This window comes from Notolabrus celidotus, chromosome 7 (genome assembly GCF_009762535.1).
Source record: "Notolabrus celidotus isolate fNotCel1 chromosome 7, fNotCel1.pri, whole genome shotgun sequence".
Lineage (NCBI taxonomy): Eukaryota > Metazoa > Chordata > Actinopteri > Labriformes > Labridae > Notolabrus > Notolabrus celidotus.
Window position 1 is genome coordinate 9,696,619 of NC_048278.1, and position 24,277 is coordinate 9,720,895.

General features: G+C 39.0%; 1 protein-coding gene across 1 annotated transcript in view; it reads left to right on the top strand.

Annotated features, from left to right (window-relative positions):
• tenm3 (teneurin transmembrane protein 3) overlaps positions 1-24,277 on the top strand; it is a 517,897-nt gene that overhangs the window by 466,626 nt on the left and 26,994 nt on the right. The window contains 14 exon segments of the mRNA XM_034688142.1: positions 3,102-3,173; positions 4,775-4,952; positions 5,680-5,700; positions 13,814-13,938; positions 14,073-14,180; positions 16,020-16,174; positions 18,147-18,248; positions 18,604-18,777; positions 18,990-19,049; positions 20,187-20,349; positions 20,651-20,789; positions 20,993-21,098; positions 21,312-21,454; positions 22,329-22,507. Of these exon segments, the coding sequence (XP_034544033.1) occupies positions 3,102-3,173; positions 4,775-4,952; positions 5,680-5,700; positions 13,814-13,938; positions 14,073-14,180; positions 16,020-16,174; positions 18,147-18,248; positions 18,604-18,777; positions 18,990-19,049; positions 20,187-20,349; positions 20,651-20,789; positions 20,993-21,098; positions 21,312-21,454; positions 22,329-22,507 (1,725 nt within the window).

Below are 24,277 nucleotides of genomic sequence, written 5' to 3' on the forward strand. Positions count from 1 at the left end.
CTTTCTGGGAACTCTTCAGGATCTCACAGAAAGAGCTGGAAAATGTTGCTGGGTAGAGGGACAGTTGGGGATATGCTTAGCCTGCTGCCACTGAGACCCAGCCCTTGATAAGTGGAAGTCTATGATGTATACTTATTTATTTTTTAATCTGCAGCCACTTTATGCCTTTTAGGGAGTTGAAGCAATGTTTGGAACCAATTGAAGCATGAAACAAATTCAAATATGCAACTGCACATACCAGATGAGAACACACTAAACATGCAGGGTTTCAATGAGTGAAGAAGGCTGAATTTACCCTGTGAGCCTTACCAAAGATGTAACATGCTAGAATTTGTTTAGTGCATTTGATGGTCTGTTTCTTTGGCTGTAGAAAAGGCAGAAAAATAAACTGAGAACACAAAATACTTTGTAAATCATCAAACGCCGAACTGCAAAAATGCTGATTCACACTGGAATGATTTTATAGCACAATGATTATTGGTCGCTCATTTGTGTTGTGAATTTTTGTGTCAGTTTTAACTTTTTGTGTCAGTTTTGACCAAATGTGGCAGATTTTTAGGGAGGTAAAAAAACCCACTATCAACTTTTAACACAAATTACGAGATTTTACCAGGAATTTTAAGATCCCATTTATAGATAGATAGATAGATAGATAGATAGATAGATAGATAGATAGATAGATAGATAGATAGATAGATAGATAGATAGATAGATAGAGTTGGGTTTCAGCTTTAGACTTTGAATAATTCAGCTCTCTGCAGGAGGTTCCTCTTTGATGTCTCACTTTGAAGAACGAGTACATCCCTCTCTCTCTTCCTCTGTTCATATTCTCATCACTTGCTCACATTAACTCTCCTCACAAGACAACCCACACCTCCTCCTCTTCCTCCTCTTCTTCATCTTCCCCTCACCTGTCATACTTTGCATTGTATCTTTTTGCATATATATTTATCTGTGTAAACTACTTTCTGTTTAGTCTCAGGTGCATATATGAAGCTATTCTACAGTGTGTGTGTGAGTGTGTGTGTGTGTGTGTGTGTGTGTGTGTGTGTGTGTGTGTGTGTGTGTGTGTGTGTGTGTGTGTGTGTGTGTGTGTGTGTGTGTGTGTGTGTGTGTGTGTGTGTGTGTGTCCTCTAGTATTATATTTCTTATCAGATCAAAGAGCCTCCTCTGGGCAATGTAATCTGGATTATACAGGATTATTTGCATCATTATTAGTTAATTATTAAGTGTAGAAGTATATAGCAGTGGGAGTTGTACATGTGAAAGGTAAATACAAGTGCACAATTCTTTAAACAGCTCATGTTTATTTAGCAAAATACATTACATTTGCCATTACAATATAGTGGCTCAAATTTGTTTTTGTCAAATTTCTACTAAACGTCTCACAACACTTTATGTGAGCCACAGTCACCTGACAGGTCCAGGTACAGCATCTTATTTCAAGATATTTTATGCCAAGTGTCTTGGTGTAAAATAACAATAAGTCACAGCTTTTTGCAATGTAAACAGTGTATAGATGGAAGAGAAAAAACACCTTGAAAAAATGTTCAGAAAAAACATTTCAGGGACACCGTGTTGACTCATTAGATTTGTTTCTATAGTTGAAGGTGTGATGACTTGAAGTTGCAAAAGTTGTTGCTAGGCTTTTCATTATTTTGAGAAAAAAAAAGACTAATTTTGGTGATGAAATTGCTGTAAGACCAGTTTCAGCTGGTTCAGCAATCAAGTTGTATCTCTTCTGATAATTAACCCAAATTACTTTTAAGTATTTGACCCACTTCCATTTATTCATTCGTTCATCCATTCTTCAATGTTTGATTTATTCTGGGGAGGGGTTGCCCTGAGTTTAGTGTTTCAAATAATAATGTCTGTGGCTTGTAGCATCATTAGCATCATCTGGTCTTAGTCCATCAAGTATACAGTTATCTTTATGCCTTCTTCAGACCAAAGAAGAGGATCCATTAGCTCATTGGAAATCTGTCAGTATTGCCTTCAATTTTCTGTGATACAGTCTGATAAGAAACTTTCTTTAAACATGTCAAATGAGCTAAATGTAATGCTTCTTGGAGCATTTGTCAGGGTGTCATGTAAGATATTGTTTATCAGAGATCCCATCCATCCCATGTAAAGACCATCTCACTGCTGAACAAAGAATCACACCCTCACCCTACAGATTTGGTATCATCTGGATTTCATTTTACAATCTGTACACTTTACATCACCCTCAATAACCTCCTGATCCAATAAGGAACAGCCCACTATAAAAATCCTTTAGTGATTTTATCTTTAGAATGAAATGTATATTGAAGTGAAATAGCCTGGGAACTTTATTGATTGATCCTCTGCATCAAACCCTTCCTGAGTATCAGGAGCAGTGATCACCAGCTGTGCAGCGCCCAGGAGAAAGTGTAGATCTGAGTCCTGTGGGATTTACATTAACCTAGTTCACAGTACATATTGGGTATATTGTACAAAACCTGCGAAGCTGGAAATACACTTACAATACAATACAGTTAGGTAGCACTGAAAGATGTCGACAAAATGCTCAATCAATGTGAGGGTGGTTTCAAGTGAAGTAAGTGTATAACAGAGGAACAATAAAATAAATGCAGATAGATTTTCCAGTGTGCAGCATTTAATTAATACCAAATGTTCCTTAAGATGCAGTTTAATCAATGTGTGGTCATTAAACTACCTTTAATTTACATGAAAATGTGAAACAGATCTCTTTAATCATATGCACATGCTTTGTAATCCTCTGGGATTTCTGTGCTGAGGGAAAAACAAACTGTCACATGTTTCAACCCAACATGAAGACAGTTATATGAGCACACTTTATACCTGCAGCACTCACACAAATAAAGCAATGTAAGTCAGAATGAGCTGCACAAACACATGCCCTTCTTCATCATTATCAAAGAAAAAGGAGGAACAAAAAAGCTTTACATTTCACACACGTAATTAAGTCAGAATCGCATTGATCGGATTATAATCAGTTGTAGCAATTGTGCCTTCTTAAGTCGTGTGTTAAGAGTATTGTCAGTATTTCTCTCCGAGTTCCTCATATTTGTTTCTGTTTTTTTGTCTTCTCTCATCAGGTATACTGTACAAAGGCAACGGTGAGAACATTTTCGTCTCCCAGCAGCCTGCTGTCATCAGCAGCATCATGGGTAAGCACAGATTCATCACAATTACAATGTGATTACACTTAAATGTGCCATGGGTTTTCTGCTTCTTTTAATTAAGAATATCCATCACCATAAACTGAGGTCTGGTATTATCAAGCGGGGACCTCCAGTCTGAAAATATGAGGCCAATGTGGAAGTGCTAAAAACTGCGATGCATCGAGGATCCTCTTGAGGCTGGCTCCGGAAAAAACGGCAACTACATAAACACAAATTCAAAAAAGATGATCTTTACAGCAGAAATAAACATGTTTACAGCCTGGTTCAGAGGACAAGTGTAATCTGGATAGCTCATTTCTCGATCGGCACACACTGTACGGGGGTTAGTTTTTTTCTAACGCGGAAATTTAGAAGATATTGAGATTACGAGTTTTCCATTATGAGACGCACAGCTGACTTGATTGACAGGCGGGAACACTGTAGCTGTTGGCTAGGAGGCTCAAAGCCCGCCTCTTTACGCCACACTAATTCAACAGCAGTTAGGTGGAGTTCAACATTTCCAATATGGCCGCCGCCGATTGGCCTCAGCGCTTCAGAAACAGATGGATTATTTCACGGATACTACGTCCATTATTACAGTATTTTACCCATACAGTCTATGGGTAATATACCATATGGTATCGTACTAATGTGTCATATCCTATGGTTATACACAAGGACTATGAGGTCCCTTTAGACCCTAAAACCGGACTGCATGATATTTGAAATAACTGATATTGCAATATTTTTCCTTACCCAGTTTGAATAGGGAGGGAAATGAGAATTTATAACAAGTATTCTAAATTTAGTGTGTTTTTATCTTTTTATAATCAATTCAAAATTACAGTAATACAATGATAATGCAGTGACACCCACCTGGAGGAGTAGAGAGATAAGAGGAGGAAAGAGTACAAGCAGCAAGTTCCTTCTTAGACTTTGCTAATACACGCAATAGTCTTACGACTTACTTATCAATAATCCCTTACAGTGTTCAAAGTTATGTTTTATCTGCATCACCAGACACATGATTAGATAAGAACTCACCATCTTCTTCTGCATTTGATTTCATGACACTGAACTGTGCGTGGGCCACAAGTGCAGACATTAAAGACTGTGTGGTCCTGTTAGCGTTTCATGTCTTGAAGTCTTGAAATGAGCGTAAGGAGACACGGCTCCTACAAGCTGCTGTGCTTTCGACTTAACCTCGTTCTCTATCTGATGTTGGTGTTTGTGATGGAAGCTTAGCTGTTTGTTTTTTTCACCTGCCATAGTTAGGCTGTCATTCTTGGGTTTAATTCCATTGTAAGTTCACATTGTCTACAAGTGTTGCTATAGGTAATTAAACCTGCCAGGTCTATGTGATGGTGGATGTTGCATCTGTCCTGCAGTCTTGTTGTTAAAAGTTAAAAAGCTTATCCTATTTTGTAGATATTTCAGTACAGTTTATTTGGGCATAGTCAGTTTATTTTTGGCTTGATGTTGTCAAATAAATACTTTTCCTACAATAGCCTGAAAAAGGCTATTGTAGGAAAAAACTAAATTTTGGTAAGACTGTCACCAACAGTTGCAGTCTGTGAAACTCAATTTTAACCCGGCCCCTCTTTCAGGAAACGGACGTCGCCGCAGCATCTCCTGCCCCAGCTGTAATGGACAGGCAGAGGGCAACAAGCTGCTGGCCCCTCTGGCCCTCGCCTGTGGAGCAGACGGCAGCATCTTTGTCGGAGACTTCAACTACATCAGGAGAATCTTCCCCTCTGGGAATGTGACCAGCGTGATGGAGCTGAGGTAAGAGGGGAGGGAGAGGGTGAGGAGAGGGGTGGCAGGGTGACGGCTGCTGCTGTGGATCAGGGATTAGATCCTAATCCAGAGAATACAGCTCCTCATGTCACAGAGATAAAGGTCTCACTCAGAAAACTCAGGATACAGAAAAGCTTCAACAGAACCAGCTCATCCAGGTTTCTCAGACACACACTTAGACTAAAACGTGTGAAAATAAACCTGTGAGTCCTTGGATTTTGATTCAAATTTAGCAACAGATCTCATCTCCATGTGACTTAGTTTTTCTGGGCATCTGTCCTTCTACTCTCCACTCCTGGAGGATTTTGAAACCATGCTTAAAGACATACAGAAAAAGGCAGGATAAATGCAAGGCCAGAATGAACACACTGACAATAATTAACATTTGCGTACTGACTCTGCAGCCAAAAGAGTTAAATATACGTGAGAACTCTGAAATTAGAAAGAAACACTTGGATTAGTGCTCCAACTTCAGAAACAAGCTCCTGGCAGTGCTCATTTGTCAAAAACTCCTCCAAATCTAACAGCTGATTGAAATCTTTCTCCTTCTGTCCTGATTCAAATTCTAAATTTTGACCACAACTTTAATCTCTTCAGACTTTATTTTCCTGTAAATGTTTCTCCTGGTGATCTTCTCTGTAGTTTCAGAAACTAATCTGTCTACTAACTGTTGTTTCTCTTCTGGTTTCTTTCCTTTGCTTGCTCTGAATAAAAGAAACAAAGATTTCAGACATAGGTAAGACTGACTAATCCTTTCCTACCTTTAACTTTCTTCTCACTCTCCTGCACCAGATTTCATTCTTCCGTTTCTTCTTGATCTTTTCCAAAAAACGAAAACCCTGTTGCTCTTTCATCAGCTTTGAGACCTCAGAGTGCACCTGTTGGAGTCAGGATGTGGTTTGTGTTGGTTTTATTTTGTTCCTATGGGAGACACCAGGTAGCACTATATATAAATGCAGTTCTGACACTGAACACAGGGGGGAGCACTGATCTGGAGTGCATTTATGTGTATAGGTAAGCTCCAGAGGATGACAGTCAGGTGTATGAGTTAGAAACACACAGCATTTGTCCGTCACAGCATCACTTTATACGTCATACAGACAAGAGCAGCATTGTGAGTAGTAATGGCTTTAAATTTATTATCATTATCATTAAATGTTAAATTTAACATGACTTTTAAAAAGTTTCAAGAGAAGTTTCCGAAATGTAATGTTTGCACCTAAAAAGTTGGAGCATCTACTAGCCACATAAACTGTTCGGGTAATAACTACTGGATCAGTTTAATGAGGAAATGATGAACAATGGGAAAATGAAATGGTCTCAAAACAGATGTTTTTAAAATATCACATCCACTGCTTTACACACTGTCAATTTGTCAGCACATTTAAAACCGGCTGCGTTCAAGATTTAATCACACATAGTGGAAAAAATGCAAAGTGTTGTGTTTTGATTCAACAGAGTGATGTGGCAATCACTTTTCTTTCTACTCAGTTTTTTAAAACCTTTTGCAGAACTTCTGCTTTGCCAAAATGCAGAAAACAGATACAAACTTAATTTCACTGTTTGAAAGAAAAATGTTAAATCCAGTGAATGCAATCATTGTCATGAATGCCCACTCAAACCCAACACATCACTTAACCCAAATCTCTCTGCTGACTCTGAAAGAAGAAAACACCTCTAATGATCCTTAAAGCAAGTGTAGAAATCTGTTTTGATTGACCTTAGAGGTGACAGACTCGGGTTGTGCAGCTCATGTCGATCAGAAAGGATTCCATCAGACCAGTTCTCTGCACAGATCACTGCAAGTCAATAAATCACCTGATGGCAAGTCTTAATAAGTACTGCCTGCTTCCTCCAGGAGGGATTTTCACTAAGATTGTTGTTGACTCTTACCCTTTTCACATACACACACATGACTCTTAACACTCCCCAACATTGTCTAGTTCCCACGCAATAGGCCAAATCTGCTCACCTGGCTTTTTGAGGGTTGTTTTCCCACCGGTGGCATTTAATGATATTAATCAAAAATTTAATTTGACGGTGGTCATATTCAAATATACCAAACAACATTCACACATAAACACATTGTGCAAACTAAATAACGATGACTAATGCACAAGTGTCTGTGACATGATTAGACAATTATTTAACCCATGTTGTGTTTTTCCTGTGTGAATGTTTTATATTAACTGTAAAATGTATTGTAAAATTGAGACTGCTAGACAGATAATATCAGCACACCTGAGGAAAGATTCAAATCACTGAGATAAAAAATGAATATAGATACCTGCTAATCACTTCTTTAGTTGGACATCATTAATAAAGGACTATCTTATTACATCTCTTTGGTCTGTAGTTGTGTGCAGATATGGCAGCAGCAAGTGAAGATTTTGATCACCATCTTAACATTTCTATTTCATTTTTATCTATAAAAGATTGGCATCTGATGTTGATAAATTAGAGGACAATCTCTCTCTCATTTCCTCTACTCCTGGTGTAGGAGTGGCGAGTAGAGTTTGCTCACCTGCTCTGCATGTAACGGAGAGAGAGGGGCATAAAAAGACAAAATTAGTAGCTTTATTCTCTTCAGGGGGCACTAATATGTCCAACATTTTAACTGTTGAGCCTTCTTTTAGCTTTTATTATTTACTTCTGTAACTCTACCACCCAGAAGCACAGGAAACAGGAAATAAAGTAACCTGTAGGACAGTAAGAAATGCAAAATAAAAGTATCACAATTAACAGTGTTTGGAGGCAGACTCTTCTCTAAAGCTTCAACATAATCTGGGTGCTAACATGATGAACCAAGTCGTGGGTTGAGTGTATCATTACATCCTTAATGAGGAAAATGTATGTAAAAATAGTAAAAACACACAAATCTGTAGGATAGTGACTCATCCTTTCTGAGAGTGCAGCTAGAGTCTTATAAATAAATGAGTGGATTTGGAGTATAGTACCCTCATAAGAAACGGTTCAGTTTGTTCTCAGCTCTGAAATCATTTCATCCAGGCCTCCTTTAGTGGCCGCTTAAGAGACATTAATGTTCTTGAAAGTCACTTCACCAGCGGCCGAGGCTCCAGGCTGCAGAGCACGGAGACAGTGAACTGGATGGAGCTGTTAGCACGCTAATTTAGCACATATGACATTACAGTAATGATATAAAGCTGCCGGTTGCATCTTTTGGGATCAGACAAACAGATGATGTGAACCAGACAGACAGACAGACAGACTTCACATCAGTTAGTGCATTAGCAGGAAGGATAAAGCTGCTTAATTGCAACTTGGAATTATCTGCTTATTCATTGTGGCATCACAGCTCTTTGCTAAACAGACTGAGGCAAAAGAAGCTCAAATTTGGGATCAAAATAAAAGTCTCTTAATTAGCTCTTCTTTTGTCTCTTTGGTCTTGTTTTTCCTCATCGCTCTCTTCTTGATGAGTGTTAACATGAAATTGAGCCGTCCTCTCTATTGTCAGCTCAGATGAATGGCACAGTCATCGCTTGATGCAGCTGTATAGCTCCCAGCAAGGAGAGACACTAAGGGGGTTAAGGGTGTTGGCCGTGGTTATTTCTCTCTGTTTCTCTGCCTTCAGCCCTTCCAACCCTCCTCACACTCCTTTTTTGAATGAATTTGAGGTGATTTATTGGAGTAAGAAAGAGAAAATATATGAATCAAACTCAACAAATGCATTTTACGTGGTAACTATACTCTTTGCATCTGTTGTAAGAATTCAAGGATTCAGGGAAGATTTAATGTCTTTCCAGAAAACACAGTAAAAGAAATGGATCCAATTACTTATGGAGGTCCAGGTTAGAAAAAATAGCTTTAGCACAATAATAATTATTGGAGAAAAAACAACATAAAAGAATTTCAATGATTGGAGGACACAGAGCCAAGAGGCCTCACTCACATATCACACAATTTGTTCATCGGTTTCAACAAATTGGTTAGAAATGATGATGCTGGCAAAAAAAAGTGAAGAATTGTGGATCATATAGGTTTGGTACAATCAAAAGCAAAGTATAAAGTCTGATAGAAAAGTTTTTTAATGTTTGACGGCATGTAAAGACATTTTTTAAATAGTTCTTTGTGAAATGGAATCTGAATCCATAATTTGTAATGTGCATCAGGAAGGGAAATCTAAATGCCGATCAGCTGTAGCAACACATAGTCAAATAACACTAATCAACCATGTTGCCTGTCCTGTCAACAAAAGTTAAACCTTTGATTTTGGATCAGAGAGATGTTTCTTTGTGTGTTACATACATAGTTTTAAGGGACATTATAAGATCAAATTTTATTGATCCCAAAAGAAAAACTGTGATGCTAGATTGCTGCAAAATGGCCGTAGCAAGAGCAACTAATTTTATTTAAACTGTAAAAACGTAACATGTTTTACAAAAATGTTAAGTGAAAGAGGGTTAAAAGACTCTGCTTACCAACAAAAATAATAGAGGGTTATCAAGATAAGTAGAAAAGTAGCACTAGATTAAACTCAAGTTAATGTTAAACGTTATTTCACAGAGTAACAATGAAAAGTAATGAAAAAGGGATATTGCATCTGTGTTAATAAGCGTAATGGATCAGTTATATTTGCCATGCCATCGGAAATTGTAAGTAACATTGTTGTAAGTAACATTGTTATGTCTATGTTATAACTTTGGAGAACTTGCTAGTCAACTACCACAAATATCTGCATCTTCTGGTTCTAGTTCTAGTTCTTGGAGTTGTAAGACCCACCACGCATCAAACATTCATCTCCCTCTTAGTGTGTCTATTCTCATCCCTCCTTTACTATTCCTTTAACTCTGTTCGCTTCCTCCTCTCTCTCTCTCTCTCACACACACACACACACACATAAAGAAGCCGCACACCTGCAGCTTCTCTGCCATCGGCAAACTCAAAGTGATTGGATTCAATTTCTTGACTCTTGTAGTTTTCAATTAAACTCCACTTTTTAATTAAAACACAATTTCCTCTCAGGAGTTTTTCTACCCCCTGCTATTTCTTCATGTTTGCTTTTTCAAAACGTTTTCACTTCTTTAACATTTAAATCATCTTTTTGTTGGACTACATCTTTTATATTATCTCTCTCCCTCATTTCCTCCTTTTCCTCATTCTTCATTTATCCTTTCCACTCTACATCCTGTTTTATTTACTCTCTGCCTCCTTCTCGTCTCCCTCTGCTTTTTCCTCTTCTTTTGTCTTTCTTTTGTCTCTCTCCACTGCCCTTGTTTCCTCATCTTCCCTGCTCAGTCACGTCTTTTAATTCGTCCTGGCATGTTTAGAAGATCAAGTGCCATCCATGTCAAGCTCTTCCTCAGGCTGTGTGTGCATTCAACTGAACACAAAAACACACACACATAGAGGCATGTCTAAAATAGGCTTTGGCATCAGAAACATCCTTTTCTTTGCTCTCATGGTGCCGTTAAACTGAACCTTATTAAAGGTTTAAAATGTGAGGATGAGCAGGATAAACACGGAGGCTGAATCATCAGGATGTTTTTTGTGTTTAATTAACAGAGCGAGCCTGGCAGACAGGTGGAAACAGACAGACAGGTTTCACACTTCACTCTGACAGAACTGAAACATTTAATTAGCTTCTTCCTCCTTGCAGAGCAGTCATTATGCACATTTTTTCACTGTCGTGCAGTATTCATGATACAAAGAGGTGGAAAGAAGGTAAATGCTAATAAAGATGAAGATTTCAGGTAACTTCACTGAAGGGGGGTGCATTTCTCATTCAGGAGATGATGTGAGACAAGTCTTGACACAAAAGCTATGATCAGATTCATGAATGATTCATGAAAACACAGGTGTTTGATCTGATATGATGTTTATTTGTTGCAAATTAATAATTGAATCCTAGATCATTTGTTACATTTATAGAACTCAGAGCTGAATGAACAACAGAGGTTTAATTTGAAATAGCATTTCCTTGTGTTTCTTGCCTGTCCAAGGGACATAAAGTTTCTGCTCCCCATGACAGAATTCCACGAAAATTCAGAGAGTATAATGACGTTTGCCAAAAATTTCTTCAGCTCTTCTGTTCATCTCACTTCACGGGCTTTGCCAAACCCTGCTCACACTTAGAACACTTCAGTCTTCTAAAATAAATCAGTTAAATCCAGTTATAATTCACTGTAGAAGTAGATGGGGAAAAAGAACACCTGACCATCATTTGTTCTCCTCTCATCATTTCTCTGTGATTGTTCCATGAGTTGCACATGGTGTTCAGTCATTGGGAGTGATTTCCACTTGCTCTGCATATGCCAGCTCTGCACATGTGTTAGTTTGTTCTTTCAGCATTTCTGTCACACACTTCATGAAATGCTGTCTGCTGGGTGTCTCATAATTGGACTCAAATGTTTTTACCATGCTAGGAAAGCCAACACTCTTAACTTTACTGTAAGGTTATAAACCTTGTAAATACAACAGGTTTTAGATGATAATGGATGCACGATGGGGATGTACAATATTATCAGCATGATGTCGGAATTTGGGGATAACAGCTCAAAGTTAATTATCAGTACAGACAGATATAAAAGTTCCAGCCGATAAGGTTACGCATTAATTATGTGCATGTATTGACAGCTCATGTGAGCCAATAAGCTTCGTCATGCCAGCTGTATTAAAGTACTTTGAAGTGTCAGAAACAGACAATAAAGTAGCTGTTTACAATGCTTTTAAAGCCCAGGTGATGGGAGGAGGAACTAAACAACACTCCTTAAACACTATAAATTTAACTGCACCTAAAGACCCGTCATCCCGAAAAGCACCAAGAGTTTCAACCACCACCAACAGGTAAAGGAGCTTAACAAGGAAATTGCTGATTTCACTGTTCTTTATAGCCAGCCTTAAAGCGGGCTGTAAGATGCAGGCTTCGTCAGGCTAATGATATATTTGGATCGGTTTAAGTGCCAATATTAGTATTGACCAAAATTAGCATATTGGCAAAAATCCAACAGTGTGCATCTCTACTTCAAAAAGTTGAGGCAGAATTAGTCATAAGTACTCAGGCCTGCTTGCTAATGATGGCCTTTAAAGGTAACTCCAAATGTACTCTGAAATGTAGAGACGGGCAGACTTTCTAAAAGGTTTCCTTCCTCATGACTTGATTTCTGAAGTACAGTGAAGACTGTAAATATCTTTGGGGATTTCAGGAATGTTTTTGTTTCTCGTTGTAAGCCAGCTAACATTAACTGGAAATCTTCCAAAGCTCCAGTCCTCATGTGTTCAACATCAAAGTCTCATGAGACTGAAGGTGTTAGCACAGTATGCAGGATAAGCAGCAAAACTTCAGTGAACTGAATCATATCTTAAGTATCGAGCCATCAACCAGGTCACTTTACAATTCTACAAATCCAGGTTTCCATGGAAGGTTGAACTTGCATTTTTAATTAACATTAAGGTCGATAACAATTCAAATTCAAATAGGTGAATCTTTACAGCCTTCAATTGGCGCATTTTCACAAATTCTGTGGAAGTGAGGGGTTTTATGTGTCTTTCTCTCTCCTGGCTGCAGGAAAATTAATTTCTGCCTCAACAAAGTTCAAAGAAATAAAAGCAGACAGCAGAGTTTGTTTTCAGCTTTCTTAAATGTCGGCCTTTAATCATCTGATGGTCAATAAGCACTGAGACTTATGGCCAGGGGCTGAGCATGTCTGGATGTGGTTCTGTAAACCAACTTTGTGTGTGATGAACTTTCATATGGCAGTGCGGCAGACATCATTAACAGTATGTCACAGGAAGTGATGGCGCCCACTTAGCTCTCTGCTCAGGCTGACAGACAGGTAGACTTTTTATCACTAAGATATCACACCTGCTCTGAATTCTAGAGAAAAAAGAGCTGAAACACAGAAATAGACTCGCATACACACTCTTGTTCCCTCTGTGTCTCAAAGTCAGGTGCTCCTCTGGCAGTAAATTAACACCACGCTCTTGGCTTTCACCTCATCAACCTTCTTTTTGTTCATTACTTCTTCATTATCATCAGCTCTTCTCCATTTCACTCTCATGATAACGCCTGAAGCACATTCTCAATCTGCTCCGTTGATGATGATTTCATTGTAAGCTTTTAAACTGTTTTCATTAAATTGTCACAGGAAGCTTGTGGATTTACATTTTTTAACCTGGACCCTATTTTATTTTTTACCTAATTTGGGGTCTAAGTGACAAATGAGTACGCAAATATTGAAACTGTTACAATACATTGCTCCAGACTGCAGCTGCCAAAAAGGCTGCAATGGCTGCAATATTAACCTAGTGTGGTCATATCAACTTTCTTGGGAATCTGTACTTTATTTTTTATATTTTTATGTAAAAAAAAATGTGTTACAGGGTTGTTTTGAAGATGAGCTAACATGTACAAAAATGCTAAATGTTTGTTTATAGGTAAAAATTCTGCATTTGAACAATGGTGTCTGTGATGGTATCATGTAAAGTCAGTCTCTGGAGTTGAAAAATGATCTTCCTCTTTGACAAAAAGGTCCATCTCTGTAGGGATTTGATTTTTGATTCAGACTGGATTACAGTTCAGCCATTACAGCCTATTCCTCTGTAACTGGTTGGAGAAATCTACATGAGGAATTTCCAACACTTTGGTTTTTATGAATTATTCAGACCCAAAATGTTGTAAAACGTTGGAATTCTTTGAATGTTAGTGAACATATCTCCAAAGCTAAACTTCAAGGATTGGTTTTCTCTTGAGAACATGTCAATGATTTGATATCTGTGTTAAAACCTGGCAAGCTTCTTTAAATATTAATATCTGATATACAGTACATATCATTAATATAATTATCTCTTTTTTCTTCTTGGTTTGTTTCTCCACTTTCTCCCCATCACAGCAACAATCCTGCTCATCGTTATTATCTTGCCACCGACCCAGTGACCGGACAGCTTTACGTATCGGACACAAACTCACGCAGAATCTACAGGCCTAAGATGCTCAGCGGCGCCAAAGACCTCATCAGTAAGCACACACTTTTTTTTTTATATCCCTGTAACACCCATACTCTTAAAAATAAAAAAGTCAGTATTCCATTTTTGGTTTTATTTTAATGCAATGAAATCAATAATTCCTTGATGTGATGTGTGTTTATCAAGGCAATGGAGAAGTGGTGGCCGGTACGGGTGAACAGTGTCCTCCGTTTGATGAGGCTCGGTGTGGGGATGGAAGAAAAGCCACAGAAGCACAGCTACTGGGACCTAAAGGTGCAAACATACACACACACACACACACACACACACACACACACACACACACACACACACACACACACCCACACACACACACACACACACACACACACACACACACACACACACACACACACACACACACAAACACGCACTCAAGCAGACAGGCCTGTATTATTCAAGTCTGTTTCATAACAACAGCCACCAAGGGGGATTGTCAAGTCTAAGTTTGGACATGCACCCAGTTTGACCTCACACCAACTCAGTTCTTGGCCTGTACTGGTTGTGTGTTTTTATTGGAAACTGATGGGCCTACACACATTTGCAAAAACAGAGCCTGCAGTTCCTTAACTTTCTTACTTCTGGAAAGTCATTCTACTTCTGTCACTTCTACACTGATATGTCACGAACGTACAACTGAAAGGTATTTTATTGGAGTTGTATACTGAGACCCCCAAGAAGCAACTCAGAACCTCACAGGAGGTCTCATCTATCTGTGGTCATTAGACTGGTAGAAAACTCCTCCTAAATATTCAAATTCTGTGAATGGAGATTAATGTAGATGTGAAGTGACGGACAGATGGAGGCGAGAGGTAAAGACAGGGGCTCAGGGTGTCAGTTCCCCTGGCAGTCTAATCTTTTGGCAGCATAACTAAGAGCTGCTCCAAGCCTGTGCCAGCTCTAACTATACGCTTCAACATAAGGGAAATATTTTAGTCTACTCTTAGAAGCAGAGCCCTGACTGGTAGATGATTCCAAATGAGAGGGGCCTCATAACTGAAGGCCCTACCTTCCATACTACTTTTAGAGACAATAGGTATGACAAGCAGGCCTGCATGCTGGGAGCACAGTGTTCTAGAGGAGTAACAGGGAAAGATATGTAGAAGAAGGATTTCAAATATTTTGTAGATTTTATGTGGAGACAGTATAGAGAAGATAACACAGGAGAGATGTGCTCTACCTACCTTCTAGTCAGGACTTATTGGGGCAGCCTGATAAAAGGGAATTACAATAATCCAATGTAGAGGTAGTGGTTCTGCTTGATTCTGAAAAAAAAATGCTTATACGTTTACATTTGCTGCAGAAGTCTTAAGTGCAAACAGGCTGTCTTAAAGATCCTTAAATAATTTCAGACAGAGGCGACACATGAGTTTTGTGTTAAGAGAATGCTAAAGACAAAAGTGACGTAGAAACACCAGGACACTGAAGCTCTGCAGGGATATCCGTCTGCAGTGTTAGTGTAGGACGACAGAAACGTTTACCCTGCTAAAATTATAAATGTTTTTACTGCTAGAGGGGAACAAAAAGTCAAGTCAGCTGATGTTTCAATTACAGAATTAGTTGTGAATTTTTCAGAGTGTGTCTGTTTGTGCGTGCAAGGTCACACAACAGCATGCCACACTGCAGGAGGAGCGGTAACACCCACTGTGCTGAAATGCAGATGCAGCATTTAGCATCACAGCAGTGCTTTAGTTCTTAGACCTCAAGTAATTATCACAAGCACATCTCATGTTGTATACCATGTCCAACATCTGACAACAGTTTTTCTCTTTTCTTTTCAGAATATTTTTCTCATAAATATGATACTTTTTACTACTTCTTCCTTTAATGTATTAGTCCTGACTTTGCTAAAAGCTACTAAGACTCAGCATGTGTCTTGAATGGATCCAGGGCCTTATTGCATGGAAATGTTATTACATCTTCCTATAAATAAATCCTGTTTTTTAAATGTTCTGAATTTTGCTTAAAAAATAAATATCAGGAGTCTTGAAAGTTTACATCTGAGGCTTGCATAAGGCCTCCATAGTGTCCGTACAAATATTATATATATTGAATTTTGCGTCTCTGTCACAGGTATTGCAGTGGACAGAAACGGTCTGATCTACTTCGTTGATGGGACGATGATCAGGAAAGTCGACCGTAATGGAATCATCTCCACGATGCTGGGCAGCAACGACCTGACATCTGCACGACCTTTGACCTGTGATACCAGCATGCACATACGACAGGTAACATGCAGTTACTAACTTTATGTGACACCAGTATACTGCCTTCTTGGCTACCATCTTTAACCATGCAATAACAACACCAGATTGAAAGTTTTAAGTCATTATGAAATGAAAATTACTCTATTGGAATAAAAGAAGTCTTAATTATTCAGGAGTCATAGAATAAAGCAGTCAATGATAAATAAATAAATGTAAAAATTTAGAAGATTAAAATAATAATCAAGAAGAAATGTCGAGTATGAACAAAAAACGATAAAGAGATAGTTTCAGAAAATATTTTTCTAAATTAAGAAAAATTAGGGCTGTTGAAATTGACGTGATAATAACGCGTTGATTCAAATTCTCCTTAATGCTACTAATTTATTTGACGCGCGATTAATACGCCCACGTTCTGTGTATGACCCTCGGCCCGTCTGATTTGGAAATCAGGAATCGATACAGCAGTAACATAACATTGTGGATGACAAGAAGAAATGAATAAAGAGGGTGTTTTGAATGGCAAGTTCAGCTTTAAAGCACTGCCAGATGGTTCTCTGGACAAGACCAAAGTTATCTGCATTTACTGTCGATGTGACGGAGACGCATGGACAATGTGTCTGTTATTGTGATGCATGAGCTCAATCACTTTGTGTTGAGCTGCTTAAAGAAACAGGATGTTTAGTTAGTTGGATATTACATGGTGGTAGTGTAACTCCGTAACTTGTTTAATCTCTTCCGAACTGTTAAACTTCAACAGCGTTAACTAGAAACTTAATTAATTATACTTAAGGGCTGTGGGGAAGAAAGAGCACGGGACAACTTCTGCTGTGTGTCGTGATGCCTTTAATGACTCTTCCTCAACATAGGACAACAGTACAGTACATCGAACACGTGACACCTTCACTTCAACTCAAAACCATATCACCCTCAGCAACCTTAAAGAGGCAGTGCAATATATGAATAGAAGTATTTCGAACTTTATTAAAGAAGTCAATGGTACAAATACTTAGACCAAAGTAAATCTCATCTTACAGTATTATTACTAAGTAATGTTACATTCAGGTCAAAATGCCCTTTCAGCATATTTTTTGAGCATGCAGTACCTTTGATGTTGTGTGGCGATTGTTCTGGACAGTATTTGTCATTGTTTTGGATTGCTGCAATAATAATAAACATGCATTTGCATATAGCAAGCATATTTGTCCACTCCCATGTTAAGAGTATTAAAACCTTGAAAATTATCCCTTTAAGGTACATTTAGAACAGATAAAAAATGTGCAATCAATTTTAGATTAATCGCCAGTTAACTATGGACATCATACGATTAATCGCGATTAAATATTTTAATCGATTGACAGCCCTAAAAAAAATATATATATATTTTTTCACATTCTTGTTAATTTAGGTTTGTAAATATTGATTATTCATTGTATCAATAAGATTACAGCCCAAAATGTGCATGTGAGATGACCAGTTTGGCTTGTCAAAACAAACAGTATAATAGAGGCGTAGATGTTCTCAAAAATAAATCACAAACTTTGGTTTCAGGGTTTAAATCTGAAGTTTTCTTATCTGAAATCTTGCGGTCTCAGGCTAGATTTCCAAAAGTTGAACATGAATCCTTTTTTTTGTGATTGCCCTCTTGTATCACAGTAGCTGTAGGAGAAAGTGGCACTAATATGTCAGACGGTAATGTCTAACCAACCATCAAAAACTTTTCCTGCAGTGCTCGCTCTCCCTCTTTGCTTTTCACTGAGGCAGCTGACCTTTGACCTTTGAGCACTGTTAGCTCTGAGATCAGGAAAAGTCTTGTCTTCGGGCCTGGGGCTCTGTCAACTCCTAGCTCCATCAAGCAAACACAGTTGGCAGAATTCAAGTGAAAATGTGTCTGCATTTGAATCATTAGTGTCCTACAGCTGAATGTGAACCTGTGCAGAGTCTATGAACATGTGAGTCAAAGTATCTCTCCCTCTGCTTTCTCTGTATTATCCAGGTACGGCTGGAGTGGCCCACAGACCTCGCCATCAATCCCATGGACAATTCTATCTTCGTCCTGGACAACAACGTGGTGCTGCAGATCACTGAAAACAGACAGGTATCATTTTTTACCTCCTTATTCCAGTACTTGTTCTTTCTTTGTTTATTTCATTTACAAGTTATTCTCTTTAGCAAATAAAAAAAGTTTTATCCATTTTTGTCAAAGAAAAAGACTGAGTATTTTGTTTCACCTGGCATGGCAGGTGTGATTGTTACTACTTACCATGGCAGCTGTCATTTTAACACCCACCGCTCAATTTGTATAAAAAGAAAATAAATGTATGTCCACATCAACAGTGAGGGATTGGCTACTTTGAGCATGCAAAAGGCAACTTAATGGAAGATCAATAATTTGATTATCTAAACAGGGCCCTTAGTTTCATAACTTTTCTAACATCTCTATTTGTGCTCAGGTGCGTATCGTGGCAGGTCGGCCCATGCACTGTCAGGTTCCTGGTATCGAGTACACCATGGGAAAGAGGGCAGTGCAGACCATGTTGGAGGGCGCTACAGCCATCGCTTTGTCCTACAGCGGCGTCCTCTACATCGCAGAGACGGACGAGAAGAAACTGCACCGCATTCGACAGGTTAGCTTTAGTATTACGTTCAGAAGTAGTTCATGAATAGAATGTTTCTTTGAATGGATTAACAACCACAGTACCATCTTTAGTTAGCAATGCTAGGACTGTAAATTAGAATTGTGTCATGCAGATCCTAGGTCGGATTTGATCTACAGATGTAGACACATAATTAAAATGAATTAGCTAAAAAGCTTTCACTTTTGCCAAATATGTTTCAGGTTTCTACTGATGGAGAAATAACTCATCTAGCTGGATCGCTCTCTGACTGTGACTGCAAGGTACTACAACACAGCTGCTTTGCATTGGAGGATTTCAGTCCTCTATGTTCATCTTTTGAACTTTTACATCTCAATATGTATCCCCCCTGTCAATGTACTGGTGTTTATCCTATAACTTACCAACACACATTTCAAGACGCAGATTTTATTTGGGAAAAGGACATCGTGGGGTCATTTTTTGGATTGTGGACGAAAGACAAGAAGAATAATGGATCTAGGGAGCAGGGAGGGGTTAAAAATAGCATTCATAATTCATGGTAACTGGGATGATTAAATGGGATGCTAATTTTGGCTAAAGGTCCTCGTGCTCTTAATAAAATATACTTGTTAAAAAATCAATTGCGCCCCAATTATGCAAATTTGTGAATCATTTTTAGCCTTGCATAATCCAAATGTTATAAACAGGATTCATCCCCTGTACAGTCATGAAAAGAGAATGGAGTTAAAGAGACCACAATTTTAAAGTGGAGCTTTATGGGTTAGACCTACTTTTAGGGACAGCCTCTAGTGGTCATTTAAAGAAATGCACATTTTTCTAGATTAATACTGGATCTCACATGGTTAGCAAGTAGCCTCCATAATCCACATTAATAATACTGAAGGGGATACTACGTTTGGAAAAATAAAGGCTACAGAAAGAAATGAACAGACAAACCCTCAGCTTGTTTTTAGTGCGACTGAGCACTGACAAGACATTATCATGTCAGGTCACTTGTCAATGCTGTAGCCCCCGCCTACAGCATGCCCTGCTGACCATATTTAAACCAGAGGGCAGAGCTGTAACCAAAATTACAAGAATTCTAATTTTAGTCAACCAAAAAAAGGTTCTTGAAAAAAATACCCCTCCAAAAAAACAAGAAAGAAAATCCCTCAAAGTGACTTACTGTATAACTGAATTCTGTGTCACTGAAAAACTGAGAGGTTGAAAAAGTAAGCTTCTTTTAGCAGCCAGGGGATTTGCCTTATGTGGTGGACCTTGTGGTTTAATGTTAACATGTAGAAGTATGATACACTCCCAAAATAAAACAAAGACCTCAGGCACAGTCTGTGCATTATAAATGTATAAGCAAAATAAAAAAAGGTGTTATTCTCCATCTCTCACTTTTTCTTCTTTTTCTTCTTCTTTTGCCCTTGCAGAATGATGCCAACTGTGACTGCTACCAAACAGGAGACGGCTATGCTAAAGACGCTCGGCTAAACTGCCCGTCATCTCTGGTAGTGTCTCCTGATGGGACTCTGTATGTTGCTGATCTGGGAAACATCCGTATACGAGCCATAAGACGCAACCAGCCCCCTACTGGTGAGTATATACAGCACACATAATGATGTTTTCCTTTCTTCTCTACATGTTTTTGAGAAACAAAATATTGAAAAATAGAAATTAAGAAAAAATAAGACACTTTTTGATGTCATAAACCAGATGCAATGATGAGATACAAAGGATATACTTCTTAGGTTTCATAAAAAGGAGGAAGTAAATCTTAATAGAAACAAAGTTCATTCAAAACTAATACCTCTCTGTCTCTGTCCCTGTCTCTGTCTCTGTCTCTGTCTCTGTCTCTGTCTCTGTCTCTGTCTCTGTCTTGTTGGTGTTTCTTTAGGCTCTCTGGCGTCTGGTCCAAGCTCGTTTGAAGTCGCCTCTCCAGCCTCTCAGGAGCTCTACGTGTTCGACTTGAACGGGACTCACCAGTTTACCATGTCTCTGGTCACTGGAGACTACAAGTACAACTTTAGCTACAGGTCAGTTTGTGTTTTAGTGTGTGATTGTGTGTGTAAGTGTGTGGGTGGTTACAGATATATGCAACACACACATATCTATCAGACTCTATCTCTGTAAAGAAAGAAAAAAAACTCATCTCTACTCTTTTTGTTCTTCTTGTTCCCTTCAATCGGAAGTTAATTTTCACTTTGTCATTTTCCTCCCACCTCTCCATCACTCTCAGCAACGAGGAGGACGTTACCGCAGTGACAGACAGCAGCGGGAACACCCTTCGTATCCGTAGAGACACTAACAGGATGCCCGTGCGTGTGGTCGCCCCTGACAACCAGGTGAGTCTGCAGCCCTCCATCAGGACATCACCTGACAGAGTGTACAATATAATAACAACTACGGTATATGAATACAGGTTTAAAATGTAATGTTTATTTAGTTTTTGTAACCCCAGTGTGTGTGTGTGTGTGTGTGTGTGTGTGTGTGTGTGTGTGTGTGTGTGTGTGTGTGTGTGTGTGTGTGTGTGTGTGTGTGTTTCTTTGTGACTACAGGTCATCTGGCTGACGATTGGAACTAATGGAGGTCTGAAGAGTCTGACCGCTCAGGGTCAGGAGCTGGTCCTGTTTAGTTACCACGGAAACAGTGGCTTGCTGGCCACCAAGAGCATCCAAATTGGCTGGACCACATTCTACGAGTGAGCAGGATTATTATATTTGTGCTGCTGTGTGTGTTTGTGTGTATGGGAATACAGCACTTCTAGCAAGTGCACCATACGATATTACATCCTCTGTTTTTAAAGTGTTTGACCTACGTGTGCCCTGGTACATGACTGTTAGGTCCAAGAAAAGTCCACCAGATTAGTTCACCCTGCAGCAGTGAAACAGGCTGTAGTGTCTGCAGCAGTGATACAGGCTGTATTTGCTGCAGCAGTGAAAAAGGTTGTAATGGCTGCAGCAGTAAAACAGGTTGTTATGGCTGCAGCAGTGAAACAGGTTGTAATGACTGCAGCAGTAAAACAGGTTGTAAAGGCTAAAGCCATGAAACTGGTTGTAATGGCTGCAGCAGTGAAACAGGCTGTAAAGGTTGCAGCAGTAAAAAAAAATGCTGCAATGGCTGCAGCACTGAAATAGTTTGAAATGGCTGCAGCAGTGAAACCGGCTGTAATGGCTGCAGCAGTAAAACATGCTGTAATGGCTGCAGCAGTGCAACAGGCTGTAATGGCTGCAGCAGTAAAACATGCTGTAATGGCTGCAGCAGTGAAACAGGTTGTAATGGCTGCAGCACTGAAGCAGGCTGTAATGGCTGCAGCAGTGAAACAGGTTATAAGAGGTACATTTCCCAGATCGAAGTGTAGCCCTTTAACAATCCACCTTATTGCTGGGTTGAAAATCATTTTTCAGAGCTGCTTCTTCCACATTCATCTCTTACCCACTGTCCATGGAAGTGTGTGTGAATGCGTGTATGCCGTTTTGTATGTATGTCTGATGTAGAAAGCTGTATATTTTCAAAGGTAGTATCTCTGAAGCACATTATAATAGTGGCTAATGTCTCTTGATGTTCCCCTGCAGCTACGACAGTGAGGGCCGTCTGACTAACGTGACCTTCCCCACCGGCGTGGTGACCAATCTCCACGGCGACATGTCATCAGGGGCCGTTGCTGTGGACATCGAGACGTCAGGGAGGGACGAGGACGTTTCTATAACAACCAACCTGTCGTCAATAGACTCCTTCTACACTCTGGTGCAAGGTAGGGAGAAGACAGTGGTGTGTTTGTGAGTCAGGTAAAAGGAAAGAACTGATCATGTTATTCCAAGCAGGAGATTTAGTCTTTGTTCAGACAAGGGACGGCTTTTACAGTTTATCAGTGAAACATTGAGCCTGGTGTCCATTAAACCACTGACATGAGTTTTTCATTCAGACGTATGTTATCAATGTGGAGCTTGTTGTTGAGATGCAAATATTATCTTTGCACACCGCACAGAAACATACTGACACAGCAGAGGAAACTGTCATATATGGTAGAAGCACAAGTTCTGTTAAGGCTGGCAAATATAAAACAGAAGAAATAAAAACAACAATCTATCAAAAGTTATCCAACTTTTTTCAACATCTAGAACTTTTTTACACAAGAATATTTAATAAAAACCTCTTCAACCTCCAACAGTACACCTGGTGCTTGTACTCAACGTTGGACTTATACTGGACAACTTCACTTTGAAAGGAGAGTTTAGCTTTTGTGCCATGTATAAGGTACTTGTCAATAGTAAGCGTATTACCCACAGGGATACCAGTCAGCTCAGCCTGTTTGTTGAGAAACTGTAGAACCAAAACAGAAGCTAGGCTATCAACTGCTGCAGATGAGGTCAGCTCTAACACATAATTTAGGTATTTTTTAAGAAACTCTAACCCAAACACTAATGTTCGTGCAAATGTATACTCTATTCTGTTTTTTTTTCAGTGCTTTCCTTTGCAATCAGAAAGCCTATTTGTTCTTCTTGACTTTTGCAGGTCAGTTTTTTGACAATTTAAGCAACAAAGTCTGAATATTATGGTGCTGACACAGTCTGTAGATTTTTTTTTATATCAGCTCAGTCTCCCACTTCAACATCCAACACATTGTATTTTGATTAGGTACATATATATCGTGAAGACATTCGGCTGTGTCATTATGCATCAAAAAATAATGAAAACTTATTTTGAAGACACACTTGCGTTCAGCTTTTCTGGTTTTCTGATTTCACTTCTGAAAATTGAAGAAAACAACAGTGTTCAGTGGGGCAGGGAACAAATTAGGTAATAAAATAAACATTATTATGCAGCCATTACAACCTGTTATTAATGGAGGCATAATGCCTCTGTTGCAGAAATATGTATCTGATTTTCTCTGCACCCTGTCGACAAAAATGTGAAAACAGAGTTTTGCAAAATGCAAAACTTTTACAAGATTTGATGGAAACAAGTGTTATTTATGACACGGTTTTAACATTGTCATGCATTGTAATGGTTTATTGACTTACAAAACCTTTTAGTTTATCAGTTAAGGGATGTGAAGCATTTGGAAAAACTTTAAGAAATGACATCCCAGTTAAAAAAATGAGTAATGTTGGCATCTGCAACTCATTTCTGTTTCAGAATGTAAAGGGTTAATCACAGCAGCAGCTCCTAGTTGATAGAGGAAGTTTCAAAGTTTTTACCTTCATAAACAGACCTGAGATGCTGAGGTTATTGGATGGATTTTTCTGTCAAAGCATTACCAAATTACAAGGAAAGAAAAAGAAATGCTGCTTTCACCATCCTTGGTGTGAGACACACACGTTGAGGGAAAACAATAATTTAGCCCCGCTGCCCTTGTTAAACGTGAACTAATGAGCCGGTTGGAGCGCGGCCTCGAGTGGCCAGCACTGATTTGTTTCCGAGCGAGCTCCGAGTTTCCCAGAGTGTGAAGCAAACACAGCACAGTTTCCCTCACAGCACAGCGGTATCGATTGATATATAATAAGTTATTCAAAGCCATCGA